We start from the raw sequence: 27,376 nt of genomic DNA on the forward strand, positions 1-27,376 counted from the left end.
AGTCAGGTTTTTGCCTTTTTTTTTTAATTTTATTTTAGGCTTTGGGGTTTTTGTAGTGTTCAGCATGGGGACTGCCTCTAGGCTGGCTTGTAAAAGCTGCTGACCTCTCCTGGGTTTCACAAGTGCTAAGCATGCAAAGCAGCCCAGCAGAGCTCAAACGAGGCATCAGCAGAGTTGCCTCCTTACCTTTCCAAAGGTCATGGCAAGCTGGGCCAGAAGGGAGGCAGCCTGCTCCAGGGCAAGGAGGGTTTCCTAAAAAGTTGCCAGTCTCCCCTGTACATTGAGCTGTATAACTTAAACTTCATCAACTGAGCACTGTTAGAAGATATTTCAACCCTACAAAAAAAGGTGGTGCAAAAAATATTTGAGTGGCTGTTTAATAAGTTACTTTTGGGTAAATGTTTTCAAGTAGGCTGGTGTAAGAGGGTATTGCTCACCTTGCAGACAAAGACTGCTTTGGAGATGATCATTCTTTTCCTTAGGTCAGCTGAAATATTGCAGTTGTCATAGATACTATTTCCCTGCCGACTTGATACAGGACAAGCAGCAGTTTGGTGGTGTGCTGAAGCAAGCATAATTTTGTGTGTGTTGCATTGGTGGTGCTCTGTATGCTGAGGGTTCAACTCCAGTGCTTGGCAGATCATACACTATGAAGACATTCCTATTTTGTTTTAAAAAAGAAGTGTCCTAGGTAGGGATGGCTTCTGTATAGAAAGAGCATGAACTTTATTATGCAATGGAAATCCCATGAGGTTTTGCTATGTGCAGGTGTGTCAGATTTGTTATTGTAAACACAGTAGGATAGCTACCCAAATAAGAGCTTAGATCCTCTTGCAAATAGACATGAGTATTGATACAAACTTTGTCGTTTCCAGTTGTTAAATATAATAACACTTAAACATTGGAGCAAAACTTAGTGGAGTCTCATGAGGAGAGTGCTACTTCTCCCTTGTTTTTTCAGATATATTCTATGAGAGTGGAGTTTTTTTAAGGAGAGCAAAATATTACTTGTCTGATAAAAAGGAGTGTTTTATGATCTGCTGAAATTGGTCTAAATTCAGCTTTGCGGAAAGCTGAAAAATGTGCTAGAGGGAACGCAGGAAAGCAGCACTCAAGGGCTGACCTCTCTTTCCTGAACAAATGAGATGGGAATTAGGTCTAAATTTTCTGGCTCTGTTGTTTTCCCTGTTAGCCATCATGGCCATGCTGCCTTGGGGCTTTCCTCCCTGCCTGTTGTGTGCCCGGAGGGTGCGTCACGCTTTCCTCCCGGGGAGAGAAACTACGCTGCCCGGAGATGCCCTGCTAGGGAGCAGCATCGACCAGCAGCAGATTTGGCTCAGAGCCCGGCCTCAGAGCTGCTCCTGCCCTGTGATTTAGACATAATCTGGGTAATGTTGTGCAAGTCATTCCCTCTGCCTCTGTTCCCCTTCTTTCCCCCCTTTCCACACACCCACCCTCAAATCTGGGACTGTGTCACCATGACCCTGTGTTGTAAAACACTTAGACCCCTTATGTGAAATGCCCCAGGGAGGACAGCTGAGGACTGCTGCTGCTTGCTGTGCATCCCATATCATGAGCCTTAGCTTTCAGGCCTCTTCTTTTGACTTATTTACAGGACATAAAGTCTTTTTACAAACTAACTTTTGAAGGAACAAAAATATATCTCCAGGCTAAAGCTTGAAACTTGTTGGATTGTTGGATTATTGCTTCCCCACCTTGAAATCTCGAGCTTTACCAGGGTCAGGCCCACCAGGTGGGAAAACTACTGATGCAGAGGCTCTTTGAGGGCTATGGCATGAAGGAAAGCCTCTTCCTATTATGTAGCCTGAGCACAATGCTGTTACCAGCACAGCTACATTAGCTGTGGTTCCAAGCCTCAGCAAACTCACCCTGCCACTTGTCGGGACTTATTAGCTCAACCGCATGGGATGGGTCTGGGAGCTGACTTGCTCCTGACCTCCTTGCAACGGGAGCAGAGTGTGCCCAAGTTTACCATCAAAACTGCACCCACAGCTCCTTGGAACCCCCCCTTAAAATACAGGGCTGGAAGGGATTCCTGTGGGAAAGGGACAGGAGCAGTGCCACTGGGCTCGTCTGCCCAGCCTGGAGGGTGTTCATGGAACCAGCAGCAGGGCAGGCAGTACACCTGCTCCGTTTGCATTTGAGTGTCAGTGTTGCCATGGGCGGGAGAGAAAAGTCTTCCTGTGGATGTTTGTTGGGTGGCTGAGCACTGAATGACACCTGTTCATTAATCAGCAAGGTGGTGGCTGGTTTTGCGATGAGTTCCTTGTCTCCTGTCTCTTCTGCTCCAAACTGCTCATATTACTCATTCTTAGTCATTTTTTTTTTTTTGACCCATCCTTGGTGTGTTCTTGTAGGTGTATGAGCAAAGGGGACTCCAACAAAAAACAGTCTGTGCATCTTTAGATATTCTACTAAAATCTCTTACAGTAGTGGCACTCATAAAGGAAGTGGCAAGGCCCGTAGGAAAAGCTTCAGGAGAGTCATTGTTAGTTCTGTAAGGTTTGAGAAAAACAAGCATGTGGACTGATCACTTTGCAATAGTTTGTATAAGGAATTAATAAATTTGGCCTTTATTTGTCATTCCCTTTGTGTGCTAACCTCTCTGATTCATTTTTTCCCATTTCCTTTGCCATACCTCTCAAAGGGGCTGCAGAGGTTGGAGTCTTTCTTTTTGGGTTTGTTTTCAGCAGACTGATCAGTGCAAGCTAAAGACAGGGAGAACTGAGTTGCACTGGTGCTGCTGGTGTTCAGAGGCAGCACTGCAGCATGGTCCCTGGCTGACAGGAGGAGCAGCCCCCATGGGTGAGCCGGGTTCCAGGTTGAATTTGCAGGGACACACGCTGGAAGAAGACCATTTCCATGCTGCATGTCTTGATGTCACAAGCACAAAAACACTCCGATGCTGTTAGTCACCCTGTTGATCACAATCTGTTTAATGGGGCTATTTTGTTTCAGTACACTGATATTCTGATGCATGTTTGCAACTTATTTTAGGGAAGCTTCCTAAACACAAAACTGGTGGGGTCTTCAGTGGGGTGGCTTGGTAGCATTTTAAGGGTTGATAAAGCACATGGCCAAGATTGACTCTGTCGGTTAGTGATTGGGAATGATTCACTCATGATGACTTCCCTCTCCACCATGCAAGTCTGAACTGTTGCCAACCACCCCCTTGCCTCTCAAACTCCTGGGGTGCACCTTACTGTGGACCCCTGGATTGTGCCACATCTGCAGTGTGACCCCGGTGTAACCTGCTTGCTGGTGAAGTCAGCATTTCTCTGCTCCTGGGAGAAGCAGGGCTGAGCATGCAGGCCGGCTCTGACTGCCAGGGAGAGGTACAGGATGGCCAGGTATTCCCGCTTGCTGGGGGCTCTCCGGCTCTGCAGCATGCTGCCTTCAGCCTGCCTGGCATGGCTCAGCAAGGGTGTGACAGTTCACTCAGCTTTTTTTTTTAATTTTTTTTTTTCTTTTTCCACTGGCCATACCAATCTGATTACACCTTCGAGGGATCATCTGCCCCTAAAGCTTAATTAAGGAGCTCTTGTCTGACTCGTCACTGACTCACCTGCCACTGTATGAGCTCATGTCTGACTTATCCTAGGAAGATAGTGAAATATGTCAGGCTTCTCTGAAATATAGCAGGTTTTTGTTTTATTGCACCCCTGACATTGCTGTTGGCTGCTGCAGAGGTGAACAGAAAGATGACTGCCCCAACTTGGTTACATTTATCTAAACTTAGTCTCTCGCCTCTTTGTGCCTTGAAAAACCAGATGGGGTTTTGCTTGCACAGCTGTAGGTATGTTAGAGTTAATAAAAAAAAATAAAAATTAAATAACCTTTGAGTTTTGGCTTCAGGCAAAGTAGGTGAAATGATGTGTTTTGGAGATGAATGCTCTTGCAGGAGGCAAGATGTAGCTTGCAGGAGAACATCTGCAACCAATCCATTCTGTATGAGATGGGGCCAAGACTTGTTTGTATCTCAGTACCTGTTCAAACATGTTGTAGCACAGCAAAAAGAGGTTTTGAATGCATTGAGGAAGGGTGGGTAAGAAGGGAAAGAGACATCAAGCTGAATGTTTGCTTAATAGCTTTGATTTCTTCATTAAACTTTTAAGCACTTTAATAATTTGATTAGCTGCTTTCAGAGCACTTTAGAATCTTTTTTTTTTTCTTTCTTAAAAGAAAAGAGAAAAAACCCTACTCATCGTGGTGCTGCAAAATGAGCTTGCTGTCTGGCCTGGAGCGAATCTGGTAACTACCTTTGCGTACCCACCCTGAGGACTGCCAGTGGAAGGATGTTCTGTAATACATTGATCAAAGAGTGTGCAGAGATTCAGTTACCAGCCTGACTGCCTGGACACTAGAATGCAGCTTCCCAGGCAAATACTCTTTGCCAGCTACTCCCATCCTCTTTGTTCTGCAAGAACTCAATGTAGAATGAACATCTAGCGACTGCAGTTTGCAGAGCTTGTTTGCCTGCCTTTAATTGTGCACTTGAAATGTCTCTGTCTCTTAAGGCCTGTGGCAGCATAGAACAGTTATATGACTCAGGAGCAGCTGAAGTGGTAAGGTTGGTAATAGAGGTTCTCATATTGAGGTTCTCATATCATCATACTGATGGTTCCTATCATCATACTGAGCTCTGTGGTTTAATTTTTTTTAAGCTGACCCCCAAGATGCACATGCAGCTGTATTTCTGATTTGCACATATAACTACTGTGAGTTTTGAATGTGCAGACTGCGTGCGACTAGGATCTGTTGTCAGTGGAGTGTAGCAACTGTTGCTCAGATCTTTTTCCTTCTCTTATAGGCTCGATTCCTTGCTGGGGAACTGATTAGGGCTGAATAAGGTGAAGAATGTGAACACAGTGCCTCTAAAATCCTACCAGAGGGAAGGGGCATGCATTCAAAGTGTTCTGTTTTGCATAGATGGGGTTATAATACTTCTCAGGTAACCCAGGTATTATTTTGCCAGTGCTTAAAACCAGCAGGCTACAATATTTTTTTTTTCTCTCTCCTTTCCCCCCCCCCCCCCCCCCCCTCCTTGCCTGGCACCAAATCCTGCTATGACTCTGTCAAAAGTGCTTGCTTAAGCGAGGCAGCCCTGGTCATGTGCTAACATTCTTCAAGGTCCCAACACACAAGCAAATTAAGGAACTGCAAGATGCAGGAATGCCTGTTCTTCGCCTTTGATGTAGACAGAGCTTTTCCACGGTGCGTTTGCTCATCAGAATGAGGTTACTCTTACTCCTGTGTTTTCACGAATTTGTTGAGTCCCTAGTGACTCTGGGCTGCTGTTCACCTGTGTTCCCTGGCCGGCTACCAGGAAGGCCTCCTACAGCCTGTCCATGCTCGGCAGGTAGACACCCATGCTAGGGATAGCCTTAGGCTCCATGCCACACTGCATGGACTTGTCAGGCTGCGCCTAGAAAGAGAACTGCTGTGTCTGTGGTGCTGCAGCAATGGGTCAGGTTCATTAGCTCTGGCACGTTGCAACTTGTTTTTTAGTCTGGGGGCTGTGCAGAGATGGCTTGGCTGTGTCTGAACTCTTCCTGCATATCACACACTGGGTTAGCATGTGGCAAGGCAGCAGTCCCTGCAGCTGCACTATGGGTATGCCTCTAGCAGGCCTTGAGCAACAGCACTGTTTGCTTTTGCCTTGCCCTGCAAGGAGTTTCATGACCTAGAGAGTCAGTCAGGGCTGTGTTCAGGTGCAGATTGACCTCACTCCCCATGCTGAGGGCTTTAGGTGGCCCCCTTGTCCTTCCTTGAGTTTGCTCTGCTGGACTGCATGAAAAACCTGATGTATAATTCAAGCTGCCTGAATGGGTGTCTGTCCTGATGTGCTGATGACTCATGCAATCTTCCTTTTCTGCCTTCAGAGCTGTGTTGCAGTGACACTCTTGAGCAATAGCAGAGCTCATCTCTGGAGAAATATTCTTTTGGAGAGAGTTTCCAAAATGGTTGGCTATCTGGCATTTTGTTTGCTTGCTGTAGTGCTCCTATCCCAAAATCACCAAGGAAAGTGGCCAAAGCCACGTGGTGGGACGCTCTCTTACTCAAGCATTGGCTTAACTCTCCGGTGCAACCATTGCCTTGTCCCCAGATTCCTCCAGCCACCCCTTCACCACACATTGAAACCTCTGTTTGCTCTTCCTCTGAATTGCATATGTAATTATGCCTCCCAGCCCACTACTGCAATGTGAAAAATGGGTTCATCTTGCTTTTTCAAGGACTTTTCAAGGAGCTTGCTCTTTGGAGAGGCAGCACATGGAGAAGCATACATCAGCCTGTGTGGGAATGGGGTGGGGGGGGTTGTTTTGGTTTGGTTTTTTCCCCTTGGCTACATGAGCAGCTAAAACCTGTAACCTACAGCAGTTGGAAGTGCCATGCAGAAAATTAGCTTAGGTTGGTGGAAGAGTTGAGATCGCATTTTTCTTGGCTAATTAAAGGATTAAAGGTGCAGAGATTTAGAGTGAACTGTCAGTGTGCTACAGAAGAGAGCCTTTGATGGTTGAATCCGACTTGAGATTAAACAAATTGCATTTAAATAAGAAATATGTGGCAACAGTTACAGTCTAGCTGGGCCTCTATCATTTGCTGTCTTCCAGGGTCGGGTAGCTGGTGTGCTGTGACTAGGGCTTCTCCTCCCTCACCAGCTTTCTTCTTCCCAAGTGCCTCCCTCTGGGTTGTTTCAACCTGTGCCTCTGTGCTTTATAAAACTGGGCTTATTTCTTCTCAGCCGGTGCTTTGTGCAGAGAAGCTTTGCACGCTACCTTACATGATAATGATTCTGCTGCCATCATAGCAGTAGCATGGTCACATCCTTATGGTGTGTTTTGTCATATTTGTGATCCTATTTAGGGTTTCCTTTGCATCCTGGTGCTTTGCTGTCTGCAACTGGAGAGCTAAATACTTGTTTCCCTGTGGACTCTTTTCTGTTGTTCAGTTGTGAAGCTGGTGGACCTGAACATCTTTTGGGTTATGCTGATAGTTTAATTGTGTCTTCTACATAGTGGCTGATAAAATTCTGGTGGGGTAGTTAGCTTCTGCAGGTTCAAAATACTTGGGTTTTTTTTGGTGCCAGTTGATAGTCTTTAATAGGCTACACTTGCAAATGGCTTGCCAGTGTTAATCCCAACCCTCCTCTGACCTTCTCCTTTGGACAACATTAAATTCAGAGCCAGTAAGGGGCTGTTTTTAAGTCTTACCCCTGATAGCACTTGCAGTGGCACGAGCTCATGAGATTCATAGTAGCTATCTCAGGACAAAGCTTGCTTTCTGCAAGGGCAGGAATTCATCCACACAGCGTCGTGCAGGGCAACAGCACGTTCTGTCCATGGAGGCTTTGCACCTTTGTCTGATGCATCATGTATGAGCTGTAAGGAAAACGGGAGTGCCGGACAGTGTGAGCCAATAACTTCTGATGTTGCAACTCTGTCTTGTCTTGCCTCATTTCGGTTTATTTCTTTTTAGGGAAGAAGGTGCTTGCCTTTAGTTATCTTCAGCCCATATAAGATTGTGAGGGGATTTTGTTTGCTTTTTTTGTTGGGAAGTCACAAAAATTGAAAATCACAAAACTGAAATCACAAAATTTAAACTGATGAAAAATCTGTTGGAATTCCATAATCACTCAAAAACATGGCATTACTTACTAATTGGGTGTGGTTAGTTGGGAAATCTGACTTTAAAATTATGTTTCCCAGGGAACTATTCCTGTTCTCATTGTTATCCAGTAACAAAGACTGCTTTTTGTTTGGGAAAGCAGACTTGCTTTGAATGGGATAGGTGTTCTCACAAAGCATCTGTGGCTTGGGGTCTTCAGAACTTGCAGTCTGCAAATGGAGCAGTGCAGAAGGAGCAAGGTCTGCAGGGGCAAAGAGCTGTTTGGTGTTCTTCTTGGAAAAGCCATCTTCAGGTTGTGGTCATGAGGATTTGCATCTAAATCCACGTTCATTCCTGTTATATTTCTAGTTAGGTCATGCAGATGACATAATTATCTTTCAGTTACCAAGTGAAATAAATCAATTGTTGGGTATTGAGAGACTTGCTGCAATCTGTTTCCAATAACTTATAGATCTGTAACTATGTCATGGAGCGTTTGGGTAATTATTCCTGATGAGTTTACCTAGCAGGCTTCTAGATTTGCCTGTAAAGTGCATCCAGGTCTGTGCAAGCTTGCTTTATGCACTTGTGCATTCTTGCTGAAATTATAAAGCAACCTAAGAATTAGCTAAAACAGGTGTGGAGTATGCTGCGTTCAAGCCTTCTATTTCTCATGCTACGTGTTACTACGCATCTTCCTTTGGCTTGCATGTCAACTGGGATGTGGTTTTCCATTTTTCTCTTGAGGGGTAGGAGATGCAAAACTGAAGATTTTGATTTCTATAAGAGGGATAGGAAAGACTGCTGCTAACACTTCCCAAACTCATTGCAAGCCTTCCTCCCTTTCTAAATGTTGCTCTCCAGAGGGGCTGGGTTCCCTTAGCTGATGCAGTTGCACAGCTTCAGGGCTGCCAGAGAGCACGAGAAAAACTGGAGGAATACCCCAAGCCTGTTATGGGCTTGTTGCTCTTCCTAGCAGAGAAGATGCCACAGCATTGACCTCACTAGCTGTCTGGGGGTGAGGCTCTGTGTTCTGGAGCCAGGGACGTATCAACAGCCTGACTGCTGCAGCAGCGACACTGCTACATTCCTCAGTGTGGTTCTTGACAAGCTGTTTCCCACAGTATGTAGGAAAATCAAGGTCTCTGTTCAGTAAGGCACTCGAGCAAGTGCATAACCTCTAGCACGTGAATATTCCCTGTGAAATGTATTGGGTTCTGTTGGAGTCAGCAAGGCTGCTCCCATCCTTAAAGGTAGGCATCTGCTTAAACACATTGCTGAATCATGTTTTAACTTTGAAAGTAGACTCAGGAGAAACCACATGAGTTGACTCAAGGACTGTGCTTAGCTAGGTCATTGAAGAGGGAAGGAGAGGGCTGAGAGAGAGGAGAATCTGGGTAAAATACATATCTAGAACCTTGCAAATGCTGGTAATAGCTAGTGACTGTGTTCTTGTCTGACTTTCTCGCCATCCATTCCCAAAGCTTAATTGTATGAATAAAAGGTTTAAAGTCTGCCATTCATCCTAACTATGCTGGAGTTGCTGTCATGCTTTATTGATCTAGCTTAGATCTGAGCTACATCTTTATGTTCTCAGTAAAACTATGACTTGCTCAGTTAAGTGTGATTTTTGTCTTTCCTAATGCTTATGTTTTCTCTGTGAGTCAGAACTAGAATATGGCCTCGTTGGGTTGGTAAATCCAGAGAAGAGGGACATTGGCAGAAATGGTTTCGTTCAGTTTGGATTTTTTGTTTTCTGGGAGGAGAAGAGGGCCCTTATCAAGTGGTGTTCATGCAGAAGAAGAAAATTTGTCCCTGCTCGGTGTCTGCGTATTAGTTTGTTGCCTCGCTCACTATTGTGGCCAGAAAAGCTTTGCTGGCTTTTTCACTTTAATTATCAATGAAATGCTCTGCAAGCAGAAGAACAATATTTGCATAGATGTAATTCTGGAAATTGAGCGTAATGTGATCAGGAAATGGGACAGGCCCTGGCTGTTATCATAGAAGAGACTTGCTGGTACCTGCACTTTGTTTCAAATGTAATAAGAACTGACTCAGGAAAGTTTCCTGGACGTTAATAGAGAAAACTCAATGCCCTTTTGGCAAGGGACTGGTGCTAACCTTTCTGCACGGGAACGAAAGAGATTTCTTGCAAATTCATAAATCTGTTCTGAAAGGGCTGCTCACAGTACGCTGAAGATTTAGAGGGAAATGGTCTCCCTCAGAGCAGAAAGGCAGGGGCGTGTGTGTGTTCAGGACTTTCTTTTTCTGAGATAGAAGTCAAGGAACAAGGCGCTTGTGTGCGCTGCCAGTGAAATTTCAGCAGGAAGACATGATGCTACTTGCAAGGTATGCACAAGACAAGACCAGAGGCGCCGCAGTGCTTGATTACTGTCAAGGGCTCAGTTGGAACTTGCCTTTGCTCTTTGGCCTGCAGCATTTATGTAGAAATTGGGGACGCTGCTGCTTGCTTCCAAAGCTTTGCCTTGATGGGTCCTGCCCACATCTTAGGCGGGGAGGAAGGGGGGGCTCAGACCCTATGAAGTAAACAGGAAAATTACTCATCTTAATGATGCATTTCACTGGCACTGCTGCTTTGAGAGCCTGTCACATTTAATACTTTGTCTTTCCTTCCATCGCCTCCCATTGGTGTGATTAATACTTTATTAGAAGAATGAAGTGGAGATGTATATGTACCTTCCCTCAGGTGGAATAAATGGGGGGGAAAGGAAGGTGAGTAGGAGAGAAAGGGGATCGCCTTTTTCCATCAGAGCCACTCAGTCTTTGCCGAGAGTGCACGTACAGAACAGCGCTCATTGACTGACTTGGCTGGTGGCTCCTTATTCTGTCGGAGTGTTCAAGTTCACAGATGAGACCTTTGGCCTCCTGATTAGGTACCAGCCCTGCTCCATGGGGTGCAGTGGCCAGTTCGCCACTCGAGGGACAGCCAGGGAGTAGTCCTGCACTTGGTCACAGCACAACATTGAAGTAGGCATGCCCAGCCAAGAAAATATTCACACAGTGATCAACCTGCTCAAACTGATTAGTCTGTTGTAGAGGCAGTGTCGTCTTCTCTGCTCAGGAAAGACCTAATGTGCTTTGGCTGTGGATTTTATAATAGGTAATAAACCCCAAATTTCACAGGGAGGGGGTGGTTTCAGATGTTCTCCTGTTTTTCCAAGCTTGGCTGGGCTGTGGTGTCTCAGAGCTCTCACACTATCTCTGTCTGACCTGTGTCTTTGGATGAAAGCTTTGGATGAAGAAAAGAGCTACAGGGGGCTACTGTGGGAGAGCCCTGAGCTATCATGTGCACATAACAGGATTTGAAGTTGTGTGTTGCACCATCTGAGGAGACAAGAGTGCTCGGCCAGTGACCCAACTAGGAAGATGGGCCCATATTTGACACATACTCTTTATCCTTGCAATATGCTGACCCTGTGGTGTTTTGGAAGTAGGTCAGCCCCTTGGCATGAGCCAGAATTTGGGTGGAAATCTGTCACCATCTAGCAAAGTGTCCTGTTTTCCAGGGTGCTGAATGGCTGGTGCAGTCGGTGGCAGAGTGCCTGATACCTCCAGGTCTGCCCCTAAATTGCAGCCTTGAGATGTTGCTGACTGAAAAGACTACATTGCTAGAGTAACTTTGTTTGTTGGTGTTTTGGGTTTTTTTTTCCCTTAACGTATTCTCTCATCCAGCTTGGCTTCCCTCTGCTGTAACAGATACCATACTAACCATACTAACTCACTTTCCTCTGAGATATTAATGAATACCCTTATTTACAGATGAGGGAACTAAAAAGAATTTTGGAGTTAGATCTTACATCTGGCATTTCCTTGTACCCTGCTTCCTCCCCATGATCTTCAGCTGATATGGAGCTATCTGAACCTGTGACTGTATCCCAAATTGCTGAGGACCTAAAGCCTATGTCTACTCTGTAGGGGGCTGCAAGGCTTGACCTGCTTGTCTAGGACTCTTAGAGCTGACTCATGTTGACGAAATCAGGTTAGAGTTCGTGGGAGCAGGCTTATTTTGAAGAGCTTTAGGATTTTTGCTTTGCCATTTGCTTATCTTAATTGAGCATGCACAGAAATAATCAGTAGGGACAACCTCTGTGTGCTGCTGTGGTTCTTCCATCCTTACAGTTGAGTTATCACCTTTTGAGTTTCAGCAGGGTACAAAAGCAACTGGGAGATGCACTGAAAGTTGGTGTCTGATTACTCCAGACAATGTTTCCTCTGGCTGGTTAGAGTTTTTGGAGTTTGGCTGGTAGGATGGAGCATGCTGGAACATGCAGACTTGAAACAAGTGAGATCTGGGAGACTAATAGGAAACAAACAGCAGCCTTCCTCTTTGGCTGAACCTGAGACAGATGATTGTAAGAAGGTTTAATCCCCCACGCCAAGCTAAGAGGAGGTTTGAAATGGCCAACCTGGGCTTTACTTAAAGGAGTCCATGAGTAGAACAGGTTCTGGTGCTCAGTATCTGAGGCACGTGAGTCAGGAGCAGTATGTGTTGGGGTGGATTTGCTGTTGAGAGCCTGAATATGTTCTTTTCAGTTTGTTTCTGGAGTCCTTTACAAGAAAATTCTTGTTTCCTTTAAAATACAAGTTGGATCAGACCTTTCTTAAGTCCAGGTTTGACTTCACAAATGCCCTTATGCAGAGGCATACTGGCTTAAGCAGGCAGTGGTTAACATGCTGCCAAAAGTTAAGCATATGCTGAAGTTTTTTTGCTAAATCAGGTCTTGGAGGTTACCACCTGCAACTCTGGTGCATACGTTCTGGTGTAATGAGTAAAACTGCCTGGAAGGACTATTGCTGGTTATCTCACTGTCACAGTGTGTAGCTGGTGTGACACTTGGTGTTATACTAATTGCATTAGTTTCATGTAAGCAAAAGCATGTGGTCACATATGTACTGCACACTCGCTTGCATTACCTGCAAGCGGGTGTGTGTATTTTATATAGATGCAAATACTTGCAACTTCAGTGTAGCAGTTTGTTTGCATCTTCCATCCTTGCTAGGAGGATGTGAAGCAGTCTTTGAGGATAGTGGAGCTATGAAAGGAGGGAAGAAATGCAATGGAGTTATTCATGGAGCTCTTTCTGCACTCACTGTAATGATTAAAAATCTTGCTGTCACATTTTATTGGCTCACTAATGTTCAATAATCGAAGTGGATGTTTTTCAAATCCAATTTTAACTTATGCTTTACCCTAAGTTTGTTGACAACTTGTTCACAAATTTTAACACTTCATAGCCTTTAGGCAAGTTTGGGTAGCATAAGAGTGGACTTCCTATGGTGTATGTTTCTTACTGTGGTATCTTATTTGGTAATCAAACAGGCTGCTTATGTTGTTGTGCATTTGTAATACAGAAATCACTGGGAGACCTGGATATCGGCTTGAGAGGCTGAGAGTTGGACAGGATAAAAAGCCTGTGTTCAGCCCTTACACACACAGACACACTCCCCCACACCAAAATGAAAAAACCACCAAAAAACCCCCAGTGCTTGAAATATAACAATGCAGCATGAAGCCCCATGCATGGGAGGCTTTATTTGCAAAATCATCCTAAAGAAAAGTCCTTTGAGGCAGGAGATACCACAGAGTTAGTGTTTTATTGATGGCCTGTAAATTGGCTGTGCTAATGACAATTAATTGGCAGAACCTATGAAAATAACAGCACAGGGATATGCAGAGTCACGAGCAGGGAGACACTCTGATCCTATGGAAATCGCACAGCGTCCAGAGCCTGGTACACTTGCAAAGCGTGTGTGCTTTGGCCAGTTTGGATCAGCAGGAACTGTGCTACAGTTGGGATAATTCTCATGTGTTTTGCATATGTGTGTAAACTTGTGTTTGCAAGAAGGTATCTGAGAGTGTACATCAGACTTTGTGTAGTAACATAAAATAAATGCTTCATGTGGAAGCTGCTTCGTTCAGTGAAAATTCTCACGTTATTTTGTAGCGTGGGATCCTGCTGTCCGTGGGCACTTACTGTGACCCACACGGGAAGATGGTGTTCAGCTTTGGCTTTCAGCACGTTCGCTCTTGTTTCATACCTTTACCTCACATTTTTGGTGTGAAATAGTTTATCGGAAATGCAAATTACTAGGCATTATTAGTATCTGAAACTCACTTGGTAGTGCTAAAATTTCAGTTTAGAAACTGGCAGAGAAACTGGATATACACAAGCAGAGTGTGATCTGGGTATGCAAGGTAAGGTCATTTGACTGCAGGAGTCTTATGGTTTTGGATTTTAAAGAAATTAATTTCAAGAATATTTAAAAAATAAAACGGACTAGCAAAGGAAGAGAACTTAACAAAATCAAATAGTAAAGCCTTCCTTATAGCTATCACTTTGTATCAAAAAACATGCGTAAAATAATTCCTAGCTTGCCTCTGAAGTTTTCCATCGGAGTTTTTTTCTCTTGAAATAGGATACTTTTCAGTTAATCCTTTTTTTCATTGTTCATTTAAAAAAGTGTTTTCAAGCCAAACCTCAAGAGGTCTTCATTTGTTGGTGAAATAAGTCTGTAGGTATGAAACTGAAATGTAACAGCCCTCAAATGTAAAGTTTTCAAATTTACCAGTGTTTCACACTGCAAAATTAGTACAGGGAAATATCAGTGTTAGTTCTGTTATCGTTGTGGCTTTGCTGGCAATGATAGGTAGGAGTATTCCTAAAGCAGATAATACAGCCTGATCAAGGTAGTTTGGAATTAAAATCTCTGGGTACCCTCAAGCAAGATGCTGAAGTATTGTCACATGAATGTGTACTGGGTCTGGCTGAGCTGGAATTGGTTTTCAAACCACCACAGAATGAATGATCTCATTTTTGTAACGATGGGAGAATCTAGTGGATGCTCAGAATTCAAAATTTTTGGGAATTTCGAGGGGTCTTCTACAGGATGAACACTTGTGCGTGTCCCCGTGGACACTCTTCTCAGCCTTTTCCATCGCTGCCCTCTGAGACGGGGTGCGTGGCTGGGGATGGGTATTTGTGGGGTGGTGGTAGGGGACTGGACAGGAGTGTAGCGCAGGGGAAGTCGCAGGGGTCTGTACGTGGAGGGGGGAGCACGGAGCAGTGTGTCTCTGCCAGGTGGTTGTCACGCAGCTCCCAGAGGGGGGAAAAACTGCTTTTCTCTCCCTTTGCATTGCACGATAGCGTGACGCGGGAGCTGTGCCAGCTCAGCCCAGCGCCAGCGTCCCTTTTCAGCGGCTTGGTGGGCAGCACCGCTTCTCCCACATCCCTGCCCGTGGGCTGAGCCCCGCGGTTCGCCACGTCTGGTGGGGAGAGGGCGAGCGACCTCACCACGGGACTGCAGGCAAGGAAGGATCCAGTGCCAGGCACTGGCCCGCTGGATCCATGTCCGCCGGCTACGTTTCTCCGTTCTCTTGCCTGCCACCCCTCCCCTTTCCCGTTTACCTAAGCAGGTCAACACACACACATATATATGTAATTTTTTTTCACTAAGGTTTCCAAGGTGCAGCACCAGCTGCCGTCGGCGTCCGGTCCGGCGCTGGGAGTGCCGCCTGCCCCGGGGCAGCGCGAAGCTGCACCGACACGCTCCTCCCTGCCTTCTCCCTTTTCTCTTGCGGTTTTCGCGGCGCTGCCCGTCCCCACGCAGCTCGTGGGTCGCGTCCCCCCTCTGCGCTGCCGGCCGGGGGGACGTGGGGCCCACCCGCCTGATGTCAACATCTCGGAGGGTGAGGCCGGGGAGGAATGTGCCGCTCCCAGCCCGGCGCAGGTAATTAATCCCTGGGACTGACAGGTGGCAACAGGCGGCCTTTGGCTGCGGCTCCTGGGGAAAAGCGCTCGGAGGAAGGATTTTCATAGCTCAGCAGCACCGTTCGTGCGCGCCTGGCGAGGCGGCAGGGGCGGGGAGGGGGCAGAGGAGCTCGAGGGGAAAACAAAGTTTAAGTCTCTGCAAAGGCGGATGCCCTTGGGTGAATCGCTGCCCTTCCCCAGGAGGAAAAAGCGGGTGACATGGTTTTTCCTTTTGCCCCGGGTCACAGAAGCTTGGTAAATGCCCTCAAAGCACTGGTGAGGCAGCATCAGCATTCCCTCCTGCTGCCATCCTCCCACGTCACCGCATGCTTGCTGGTGCAGTGGGCTGTGAGTCTCGGGGTTGTCACTACACATGGTGGATCTGTAGGCACATCAGGGCTGATGATGGCTGGACCTATTGATCATGCTCATGGTTTGAATGTCTGCTATGTCCTCTAGCAGCGAGCTGACCGCTTTTCTCTGGAGCCTGATGAGACAGAGGACCTCAAACTGGAGATGCAACAAGTCAGCTAGTAAGCCGTGGGGTTAAGGGTATGCTGAGCCAAAGGTTAAATCTGGCAGGAGATATCCATGTCTGCAGCACTCCTGGTAGAACTCTTCTTAGGCTTCCCCCCTGAGCATCCTCTGGGTACAAGTTAGTTCCTAAGAGTGTGTGTGCATGAGCACACCCGTGTATCTGGTGTGTCCCCCCATGCTCCCAACAGGTTTTTTTGTGAATGAAAAGTTAAATCACTGTTCATCAAAGCAAAAACACTTAAGGTGCATGTGTGAATCATGATTTTTATTCTTAGTAGGTGGCTTACTTTCTTCCCACTGCCTTTTTTTCTCCTAAATGAATAAACCTGGTGCAGGTGATTTTCTATTTATCTGTGGCTCTCCTTGTTCTCATCCATGAATACTTTCATGCAAGTAAATGTCACTTTCCCACTCTTCTAACCTGTTCTTTTTTCCCCTTCTTGGAGTTAGTTTGATAGGGGAGAAAGCATAGCTGACCGACAGCTTAGAAAACATCAAGTTAAAATTAATCTAGTGTTTAACTGAGTTGAACTAAAACGTGACTACTTGAAAGAAGTTTGCAAAAGATTTGAAAGACCTGTTGATCTGAGTAGAAGGGGCTCAGGGAGCTGTCACGCCATAAGCCAGCCTCTGGGATCACCTTCAAGTCGACATCCGTCAGCATTCATAGAGCTGACGGAACCCCGCTCTTTTTAAAGACTTAGGGGCCATAATCCCTCGGCTAGATCAGATAGTAAAACAGATACTAGAGGTAGATTTCCAAAGTAGTGTTTGGGGGATTTTGCTGCATCAGAGTTTTGCAGGGGAATTGAATGCTCAGGGTAAAGCCATTGCAGCTTGTATTGCACGAAGCACTTACTTCCAGGAGACTTCTATCCTCTCTAGGAAAAATTTTCTATTTGAGAGGTGAAAAGTGTTTTGTTTTCTCTTTTAAACCCTTTGTTGACACACCTTCTGGAGAAGGGGCTTGCTGAGAAATTAGACAGGTGTTGCCTGATGGTAGCTGGTGTGTGTGTATTGTGGTACTAAATTACCAGCCAGGGTGCCAAGAGCGGGTAATACAGTATGTCTGCACAGGCAGGTGGGGAGGGCAGAGCTGCAGGCACTGGAATATTTTCTTCTTTCCTTTTAAAACATATTATTAAGTAAAAAGCTAAATTCACTGTTGTTTTTAGTAATCTTTTGAAGTCTGCTTATTTGGACATGACATGTAGCACTTGAACCCCAAAGAAAAGCCCAGGCCAAAGCTCTTTCCTCTCCCTCTTGAACAGATAACATGTCACCAAGCTCCACTCTTTTGTTTTAAATAACTTTCTGGTCCATGCGTCTGGCAGAAGTGGTGTTTGCACTCCTCAGGCTGTTGGCACAACTTTTGTTCCTGCTGCTAGATAATGACTGTTGTCAGCTTACGAAATGATAGGCTTGTTGATTGGGTCGATCTCATTTTTGCTCCTAATTAATTTAGTTTTCCTACTCAAGCAAGTGGCAGAAGTGCATTGATTAATAGTCATGCTCTGGATTTCTGGGAATTGCTTGTATTGTGATCTTGCCCCTCATACAGTGAGTGTCTGTCAGTTCCCATAGCAAAATGATGGGCAGGGGGACCGTCACCTCCTGCAATGTGGGGTGTTTTGGGGACCACTGGGGAGAGGCACCTGTGCCGAGAGGAGCAACCCTTGCTTGCAGTCACTCTGAATGCACAGACAGCTCCTGCCTCGGGTTTTTTTTTCTGACGCTTATTTACTTTGAAATCTATATGCAATATCCTGTCTTGCTCCGTGGATATAGTGATTATCACTGATCCAGTACGAAGTCACCATGACCTAGTTGTTCGCATCTATTTATGCCAATAAATGGCTGGGCGTCAGGTTACCCACGGTTGCAGCAAAGTTGGCAGGGTGGGAAACTCAAGCCCCTTACTGTCTGACAGCAGGTACCCCATGGACAGATTTACACTGGTGTTAAATGACTGGCTGCTCAGTGATTACACGCTCACGGATGGCTGTGCCTGGGGTAGATGGGAAATCGTAGCTGCATGCCATGTCCCTGAACCCTGTGAAGCTTGAACTACTCTTGCAATCAGGTGACAAAAAGGTGGCACAGCCTTCCTGCTGTCTCATCCACCTCCGTGCTGGGCACTGCTGGTCACTTCCCTGTGCCCTGACCATGTCTTAAAGCAGAGGTGGGCTCCTGGCCACCTTCATTTTCTGGCATGCCAAGTCTGAGGTGTTGGCTAGAGCCTGGAGATCTCAAGTCTGTTCTGTGTTTTGGGGACATACATATATATATTTCTTTGTTGGATGGGCTTGTTCATTGTAACACATTAACCCTTGGCTGTTTGTTTTCTGTGAATTTAAGCTGCAGGTCCAATGCCTTCCTTGCTGGTTGTAGCCAAAGGGGTCTCACAGTTGGGGTGCCAAAGGGCGGACACAGAGCAGATCCCTTCCTTTGCTGTCAGAGGGGCCACACTGTTTTGTCTGGAGCATCGGTATTCATACTGGTGTTGGGTGCCTCTCCTGTCCTTCTGAAAGCAGTGATTTTTATTTTCTCTTTTCCCCCCTTCTTGTAACCCCAGATTTCTGTCTTTGAAGATATTATACAGAAAACTACAGTCAACAGCAACACTCCTGATCTGTGACCGAGGGGTGTGTATCTCCTTCCATTTGTTCAATTCTCCAGATGCCTGCAGACACCGGACACGTTGGCTCCTGGTGTGTGATGTGCCCTCCCTGTGCCATTATGCTTCCATATTTATGCTTTCATTTCGGCCCATCGCCTTTGGGTGCCCAACTTCTTTACACTTCAACGATGTTAAGGCATCCAAGTGATTAGTTGGCTTTTTGAGATTTTTGAGGTTTCTGCGCTTGAAACCTTCACAATGCTACTAGCAAACTGATGTGTTGAGGGAAACAATGCTGTCTAAGTTTTCTTCCTCTTTTAAATGTAAGTGATTTTTTTTCCTACCTCTTGAGATGAAAAGACAACATAGTGAGCTCACTCTTACCTTCAGTAAGGAATTGCTTTTTAATTAAAAAACAATAAGGAATTTCAGGTTAAAAAGATGTATGATATAAATCACCATCTAGATATGTTTCGCAACTTTTTTTTTTAAATTGTTTGGCACGTTCCCCATTTCCGCGGGCTGGGTAAATCCTTTGTGGGTTTAATCTCTAGCCTGCAGGCACATAAAATGCATTGCACAATTTGGCCTTTGCATTTTAAAGATTATTTTTTGTTTCCTTAGCTTAAATACCTGTAGCATCTTCTCTGCCATATGGCAGGGTGGCATTGACATAGGAGGGAAGGGAATGGCTTGGCTCATTTTTAATCCTTCTCTCCTCCCCAGTGTCTTTCCTAACTTTGTTTTTTCCTATGTTAGCGATGTGTACACTTTGAAATGTAAATAATCCCTGAATATCACTCGCTAATCCTTCTGCTGCCATGTCACCCGCCACCTACCCATGCATGCGCCAGCTCTTCCCATCCCAGCAGGGTGGATAGCCACACCGTACTCTCAACCTGTATGAACCTGTTAGTGCTCTGTTTGAACTGTTGGGACCGGAGCTGTGTCGGCCAGGGCTGCTAGAGACATTTTTTTGAGAAAACAACCACCTTGGGGCTTTCACTTTTCTTTCTCTACAAGAACCAAAGAGATGGAAGTGGGGAAATGCCAGCAATTCCTGTGGGTTATGTGGTTAGAGTTACTGGGAGAGCTCTGCGCTCACAAATGTCTGAGCACCGGGAGAAAACTGAATGCCTTTGGAGTGGGGTACTGACGAAAACTGTTGTATTTTGAAAAAACTTTGTACAGCAGAGGAGACCGGAAAGTCTCCTTCATGGGGGGCATCCAGAAAAATGGGTTCAGGTTACACTGCACTGAACCACATAAGAGTTTCCTTGCAACCATTCCTGCTAAGCACATGCCCTTATTTCAGTGAGGGTTTTTGAACAGAAACCAATGACTTCAGCTCATGCCTTGATGTTTTGCTGAGTAAAGGTTTCCAGATGTGAACACACTTCAGGAAAATGCTTCACCAGTGTTACTGCTTTAGTGTGGAACATCTTAAAAGAGGAAATCTAATATGCTCCAAATTAGCATAGTGAATAAGAGCATCTTGTTCTGCTCCAGGTGTTCATTGCATGATCACAGCCTCCCTTTTGGAGCCAGCTGCTGGGTTGCGCTCTAGGTCTCACCATGGATCTGGTCTTTGGGCTGTTCAGCTCTTCTGATCTTTGATTGTTCAAAAAAAAAAAAATCTTTTTAACTTTTTTACCTCTTTCATGGACATAATGCTTTGAGTTTAGAAGTGTGGAGACTGCTACAGAGGTGGTCAGCAGAGATGTGAGGTGCTTTTAAAAGATGACTGAAATGTCAGATTTGGTACAACTCCCAAATTGGTCAGGGTCTTGCTTTCATGTACTGTTCAATTCCAAGATTTGTGTTTTTATTTCATTCCTCTGCAGAAGCAGGAGGGCTTCTTCAAAATAGGATGAAATGCTTTACGTGTGGTTTATGGTGCTTCCAGGATTACAGGGTGCTGTGAAAAGAATAGTGTCTGTTTTCTTAGGTGGGTAACGTGTGTCCCTTGGAAGAGGGGATGTGTGCCCAAGAGAAATAAAGACTATATTTGTTCGTGTAAAAGCAGTGCTCTTTATCTGAAGATTTTTGCCTTTGGGAAAGATAAGATGTAGATTTATATTGTGCTATTCTAAAACAGATAAAAGTCTAGGGGGTTTTGCCGCTTACCTAGAAGTGTGGTTGTTTTGTGAACAAATGCAATGCACATGCAGTAGCTGGTGCATTCAGCTATGTGTGCAAACCCATCTCCATCCTGCTGGCATGCCTCCATCTCTGGCTGAACATCCTGACTCTCTCTTGCTCTTTTCCCTATCCAGTATTCCACAGAACTGAAAAAATTGTACTGCCAGATCGCCAAGACATGTCCCATCCAGATCAAAGTGATGACCCCGCCACCTCAGGGAGCTGTCATCAGAGCTATGCCAGTCTACAAGAAAGCTGAACATGTCACCGAAGTGGTCAAACGCTGCCCAAACCATGAGCTGAGCCGGGAGTTTAATGAGGGTAAGGAAGGCAGTGCTTTGCTGGCAGTCCCTCTCCAAAGCTGCTTGGCTGATAAGTGGCCAGTGCGGGAATTTAGCTGCAGCTTCACAGTAAACCTGCTGAAAGCAGACCTGCCTGCCACATCTTGTGCAGCTTTTTATTTCCCGCACTTAGCAGGAAGCTTCATACTATACTTTAGCTGTCCCTGTGCAAGCACGTCCTTGGGAAGAAAGTACTAAAATAAACCTCACGCCTGCCCAGGTTGGATGGATGTCTGTCCCCATGGTAGGCAATGCCCTTCTGGCAGCCTTTCCCCACTCTGCTTTTGCTCCCGCAATGAGAAGCAGCTGTTCTTGTGCTCAGGAATGAGCTTCCACGTCGTTGGGACAGGGATCTAGTAACAGGATGCAATATCATCTCCAGTCCTTAATCCACGCCTCAAAGACGGAGGGACTGTTTATCTCTCGCAGGATAATGCTAAGTGCCAGCATCAACTGTAGGCAACCTTCCTGTACATTTAACACTATCAGTTCAGTATTAACGTTTTGATCTTTTACTTGCTTCTCCTCATGTTAGTGAAGTAGCAGCTGTTTTAAAAATGTCCTGGGGTTTTCTGCAAACTCATGGGCTGGGCTCTGTTTTGCCTTGGCCGCTTAAGTTCACATAAGTTCAGATGAGCATCTGTTTTATTCTACGTGCATTATTTATCTCCTACTGTAAAAAAACCTGGTTGGTGTCAGTTAGCAGGATGTCTTAGGAGCCTGGATCCCTTTGCTGGTTACAGTGCAGTCAGCTAGACAAGCCAAAAATAAGTAAGGACTTGTGAGTGTAAAATCAGAGTGGAGCAAGACAGCTCTTAGAAATAGTTTTTCATATTAGAAAGTGCTTTTCTGACAACTGGATTTTTTTGAGGGTTGATACCCTCAAAATAGTGGAGTTTGAAGAAAGAAAAAAACCCCAATAAATTCTTATTATGAAATAATTATTTCTCTAGATATATGCTGTATTTTGAGTATGAATTGAACAGTTCAAACAAATTCTTGAGATGAACCCATAACAGGCTTCTCTCCTCAGAACTTAGTTCTATATTGCAGCAACACTGAAGAAAATTTTTAGGAAGGATTTTTTTTTTTTTTAAATTATTGGAAAAGGGACCTAGAAACAAAGAAGATCATGTTCCCTTCTGCTGCTGCTGTAAGCAAGTGTGATTTTTCAAGTTGACCATTAATTAAATGTGTATTTCTTTTGCTGCTTGAATGTTTTTTAGCTCTTCAAGATCAAGACTGATGGGAGGGAAGGGAACAGGGAAAAGTATAGGAATTGAGACTTGAAGGAATTTGCTTTGTGTATGCATTAGGGGGAGGAAAAGAAGGGCTTTCAGATGGCATGAAAATCCACATGGAGTTATCTGCTGAAAGAGTTGTGTGAGCTGCCATTCAGTTTGGGCTTGCTTAGTCTGTGATGTTGGGAAGCCAGTGCTCAAGTTTACTCATAGGTGTCCAGCGTGAGCTTGAGAAAGTCTGCGTTGCCTTTGATGCCTGGCTGCAGGGACCTTGGGAAGGGATGCTATAAGGGCTGGGAGGTACGCATGTGCTCTGAAAGACCTCTGGGGCCAAGTGCAGGGGTTTCCCTTGATGGAAGATCTTGCTGCTCTGTGCATGACCTTGCTTCACTGAATGGTGTCTCTTGTTTTTTGCCTCTTGCCCTTGCAGGGCAGATTGCACCTCCCAGCCACTTGATCAGGGTGGAAGGGAACAGCCATGCCCAGTATGTAGAAGACCCCATCACTGGGAGGCAGAGTGTGCTGGTCCCCTACGAGCCGCCCCAGGTACGTTGTGAGCTCAGGTGGTGGCATCCTGGCACAAAAGGGTGGGGGTTGTAACCCTAGTCAAAGGAGTTGGGATATTGTGCTTTCCCCATCCTCATCACAATGAATCCCTTCTTCGTCTTCATCAGAAGAGATCTTTTAAACACCCTCTTTATCCCTTGAGAGCAGTTTTTCATTTCTTTTAAGGAAGCCTTGTGGGGGGTCCTATTTCATGCTAGTCTGATTGCAGCACAGCTGTGAAAGTACAAGTGGAGAGCCTGGAAAAAGCAGAGCTTTCCATCCACCATCCCTTCTGCTCATCCCCTTTGTCTCATCCAGGTTGGTACAGAGTTCACAACAGTCTTGTACAACTTCATGTGTAACAGTAGCTGCGTGGGAGGGATGAACCGTCGCCCAATCCTCATCATTGTGACACTGGAAACCAGAGAGTAAGTAGTGCATCATGAGTGTAGCCCTTTGCTTGAAAGGTGGCCTTGTGGCTCCTTTTCTGCTCAGGGCAGTATTGCATATCCTTAGGGACAGTTTGATGCAAGGGGCCATGGGATATTTTTCAAATCTTTGCAGGTGGGAGTTGTCCAACACTTGGGACATCCTGACTGGGAAATGGGAGGTTTGGGTCTGTGCATAGTCTGGTGTGAAGTTGAGGAACACTACTGGCCCACATCGGAGCTGCCAGCTGACATTTCCTCTCACCTCTCTTCCCAGTGGGCAAGTCCTGGGCCGCCGATGTTTCGAAGCCCGCATTTGCGCTTGCCCAGGCAGAGATCGCAAAGCAGACGAGGACAGCATCCGCAAGCAGCAAGTTTCCGACAGTACAAAGAATGGTGATGGTACGAAGCGCCGTAAGTAGCTGGCAGAGCTGGGCAGATTGCAAATCATGCTGTCACCGGGTGCAGGTGCAACTGTGGTGCTTGTGCCGCAGGGATGGAGCGGTGCTGTGCATGGGCTTGCAGGCAGGAGGGCATTAGGCATCTGTTCTCCCAGGGTCAATCAGCCTGAAAAATGAGCTGGTGTTCACAAACAGCATTTGTCAAATCTGGGTTTGCAGGCTCCCTTGAACCACTGCCTGTGTTAGATTAGCCCTGCCAGCAGTGGCTGGAGGGGGTGTTTATTTGCCACCCTCAAGGTACATGTCTGGGACTCTGTAATCATTTTTTGAACCTTTACTGCTTGTTTGGGACTGTGCTGTCATCCTCCGCTACTTCTAGCCAGCGTCTCATGTTGTGGCATGTGTCTTCCAACCACAGGGATCTAGATTAAGACTGCATGTAAAACCTGCTGTGCATCGGAGGTGCTCTGGCAAGTGGCGCCTCTGTGTTCTCTCAGAGATGCAAGATGTGGAAACCCAGCTTTGGTTTCCTACGTATTTTCAGTGATAGCACTAGGCTGAATGGCAAGGCAGCAGGTTTTAACAAGAGCCAGATTGGAGGGGGGCTTCGTTTTTGCAGTGAATTCTGCATGCTCCCTGCCTGTGGTCTTACCTTCATGGATCACTGGTCCACCAACATCTCGTGAGGACTGTAATACCAAAGCCCGCAGTCTTTCCTGCAAAGAGCCAGTGCTTGTTCTAGGTACGGCTTGCTGGGGTTTTGCCATATATCCAGTGTTCCTTGGCTGATGTGTTTCCCCAAGCAGTATGGCCACCCAACATCTACAAAGTCATGTCTGCCTTATGGAGCCAGGTGCTGCAAGCACGGTTCTGGAGTGGTTCAGGCAGAGACCCTTTCAGAGCACTGCAGATCTGAGCTGGCCATGCACTTCATGTCTCTTTTGTATCTCTCTTTTCATTTTCTTCTTCTTTTTTTTTTTTTTTTTTTTAATGGGATGCTTTTGGGGTTTCTCTTCCAGCTTTTCGACAAGGAACTCATGGCATACAGATGACATCTATCAAAAAAAGACGTTCCCCAGATGACGAGCTCTTATATTTGCCGGTGCGTTCTCTCTATTTTTGCATTTACCCTATGTTTAGTATCTTCCTCAGTGATTTGAGGCAAGTCAGCTGCTCACCTAGACCTCAGAGAGAACTGAGGATGGGGATGAGATGTGAATTTTTTTTTTAATCCCCAGAGCTACCTATTTTAAATACATATTTCAAACAAAAAATATGAAAAATCCCATTAGCTGCTGAATGAGAGTGGCTCGCGCAAGGCATGTGAGAACATTCCAAGGGATCTGTCATTTCTGGGTCTGTGGCACTTGAACTTTCTCTAGAGATAATGGGTGTTGTCTTACTGACAAAGGTGGATGGTTCTGTAGCTTTTGTATGTGTTACTATTGTAATGTAGTGATAAAAGTGAAATGTCTGTATTGAAGGAAGGGTCAGAAAGGACAATAAGTATCTGTAATTGTCTGTTTAGCTGCTTCCCCATGAGCCACATTTAATTGGATAAATTGCAAACCATGGTGTGATTAGAGGAGAAGTGAGATCTAAACCCAACACCCAAATTCAAGTACTCTTTTTTTCCTCAGGGCACCAGATCTGCTTACATCTGAGGCAGGTAGAGACATTTTCTGTCTAACAGATTGGATCAGAATCTTACTTTTAGTTGGTATAGATTTACATCAAGCAAGATGACAACCCCAAGATGTTCATTAGCCTGCAGTGTCAGATTATCGCTCTTCAACATTATCTGCTGTACCTCTAGTGCAAGGTTTAGCGGTTTTATTGCATATGCATAGTGTATAAACAGAGTATTTGCATCCTGCTCTGGTTGTTTACTTGACTTTATCTAAAACTCACTAAGGTGGCTGTCACTAAGGAGTGTAGATGCAGTCCTTTAAGGCTTTTCTTTTCCCCCCTTTCCTTTTGCCATGATCCAGGTGAGGGGACGGGAGACATATGAAATGCTACTAAAGATCAAAGAGTCCCTGGAACTAATGCAGTACCTTCCCCAGCACACGATTGAGACCTACCGGCAGCAGCAGCAGCAGCAGCACCAGCACTTGCTCCAGAAGCAGTGAGTATGAGTGAGCTTCCAGTGACCTGTGTGGTGAGGACGGTGGGGAAGGGGGAGAGAGGAGAGAGACACAGAAGGCTTCTGCACAGTTGTTTGTAGGGATGTGGTGCTCAACCAGGGGCCAAGCACTATTAGAATACTGCATTGGCAAAATCTTTCCAACAGCATAGCTGCTTGTCAACCCCGTGGTCAGAGCTGGTAGAAATTGATGCCAGGAGTTTGGCTAAAGCCAAGTTTCTGTACAGAACTTGAGAGAGTGAGTTTGAGATCCAGATTTCATGACCTGTGCAATGGGAGAAAGCAGTCCTCGTTCCCCAAGCGCACATTCTGACTGCTTGCAAGGTCCCTCTCTAGTCTCTCGTCCCACACAATTCACCTTTTGGCCTCAGGGAGTGAGGCTCAGTGCCTTGTTTCTGACTTCCAACTGGAGCCCAAGGTGCAGCGCAGCAAGGCAGTGCCACTGAACAGCCTGCAGCCAGAAATGTGCTGATGTGTGTGCCTGAGCTGGAGAGCGCAGGGTGGGTGTACTCTTCTCTCATCTGTTCCATGGGAACAGCAGCAAATGTGGAAACATCTCCATGCCTTCTCCAGGGTATCCATCAGCATCTTGCCAAGAGCGTGTGGAACTAGGACTGTGAGCACCAGCTCGGCCGAGTGCTTGGATCCCGCTGCTGTGCGTCTCTGGGGCTATTGGAGGGCTGGTGTCTCAGTTGCATATAAATACTGTAGGTTCCTCAGCTATAAAATGAGAAACTGAAAGTTGGGAGTGAGGGTGAAACATGTACGAATCCCTTTGTGACCAGTGGATGCTTAAAAAAAGACTATGCATGCACTTTTAAAGTGTTTTTAAAAACTCTGTTTTGTCATTGACTTTCCACATTGCGCATGAGAAACTTTCCATCCGGGCAGACGTAGTCCCTATCTGAACTCAGCTGGCAGGGCTGTGCCAGAATTACTTTGGGTGGTGTAAGTGCCAGGAGGATGGGGAGAAGAAGGGCCAAATAAGTGTCTGGTTTCCATTTTCCCCTCTGTTCCCAAAGCTTTGCAGTTACAGAGACTGGGTCAGAGAATGACTTCCCAGACAGACCGTAAGCAGTGTCATTCATGGGCATTGCTTCACCTGCTGTATCGGGTGACAGAAAATAGCCCACCCGGGCTGTAGGTAGCCGCCAGCGGTAGTGCTTAGGATCTCACGCGTTCCTGCTGGTAACCTCACGCGTCAAGAGGCTGCGGGTATAACTCATTCCTTTGCAGAGGTTAGCACAAGGCCAAGGCACCACATAAGTCCCACTTGAGCCTGTAGGGTTTTATTTCGGTGCCTTGGCCTTGTCTCAGGACTTCTGCAATACCACGGCTTTCTGCCAGATCTCTGCATGTGTTCACATTTCGACCTGTGTGTTTTTAGTGTCAGCTGGAGTCTTGTGGAGGTGTGAAAAAAGTCTTGTGCCAAAATGGCTGGAGCATCCAGGGGCTCTGGACTCTTTTTTGGGGCACTTAAAATTCTCATTATTGTTGTTATTATTTATCAGTCATCTGCACTGTTTGTATATACTATAGCTTGTATTTACTAGCTCCTAGGCATTGCAACCTTTGTGCG

At 45.8% G+C, this 27,376-nt stretch overlaps 1 protein-coding gene across 3 annotated transcripts in view; it reads left to right on the forward strand.

Annotated features, from left to right (window-relative positions):
- The window catches only part of TP63 (tumor protein p63), a 104,214-nt gene that overhangs the window by 63,335 nt on the left and 13,503 nt on the right, over positions 1-27,376 (forward strand). For 2 of the 3 annotated variants that reach the window (XM_074878212.1, XM_074878215.1), the window contains 6 exons: positions 20,829-21,015; positions 22,707-22,822; positions 23,141-23,250; positions 23,528-23,664; positions 24,671-24,753; positions 25,643-25,779. In XM_074878212.1, the coding sequence (XP_074734313.1) occupies positions 20,829-21,015; positions 22,707-22,822; positions 23,141-23,250; positions 23,528-23,664; positions 24,671-24,753; positions 25,643-25,779 (770 nt within the window). The remainder of the gene's footprint in view (positions 1-20,828; positions 21,016-22,706; positions 22,823-23,140; positions 23,251-23,527; positions 23,665-24,670; positions 24,754-25,642; positions 25,780-27,376) is intronic. The other variant, XM_074878214.1, reaches the window with a different exon arrangement.

This window comes from Strix uralensis, chromosome 9, assembly GCF_047716275.1.
Source record: "Strix uralensis isolate ZFMK-TIS-50842 chromosome 9, bStrUra1, whole genome shotgun sequence".
Taxonomy (NCBI): domain Eukaryota; kingdom Metazoa; phylum Chordata; class Aves; order Strigiformes; family Strigidae; genus Strix; species Strix uralensis.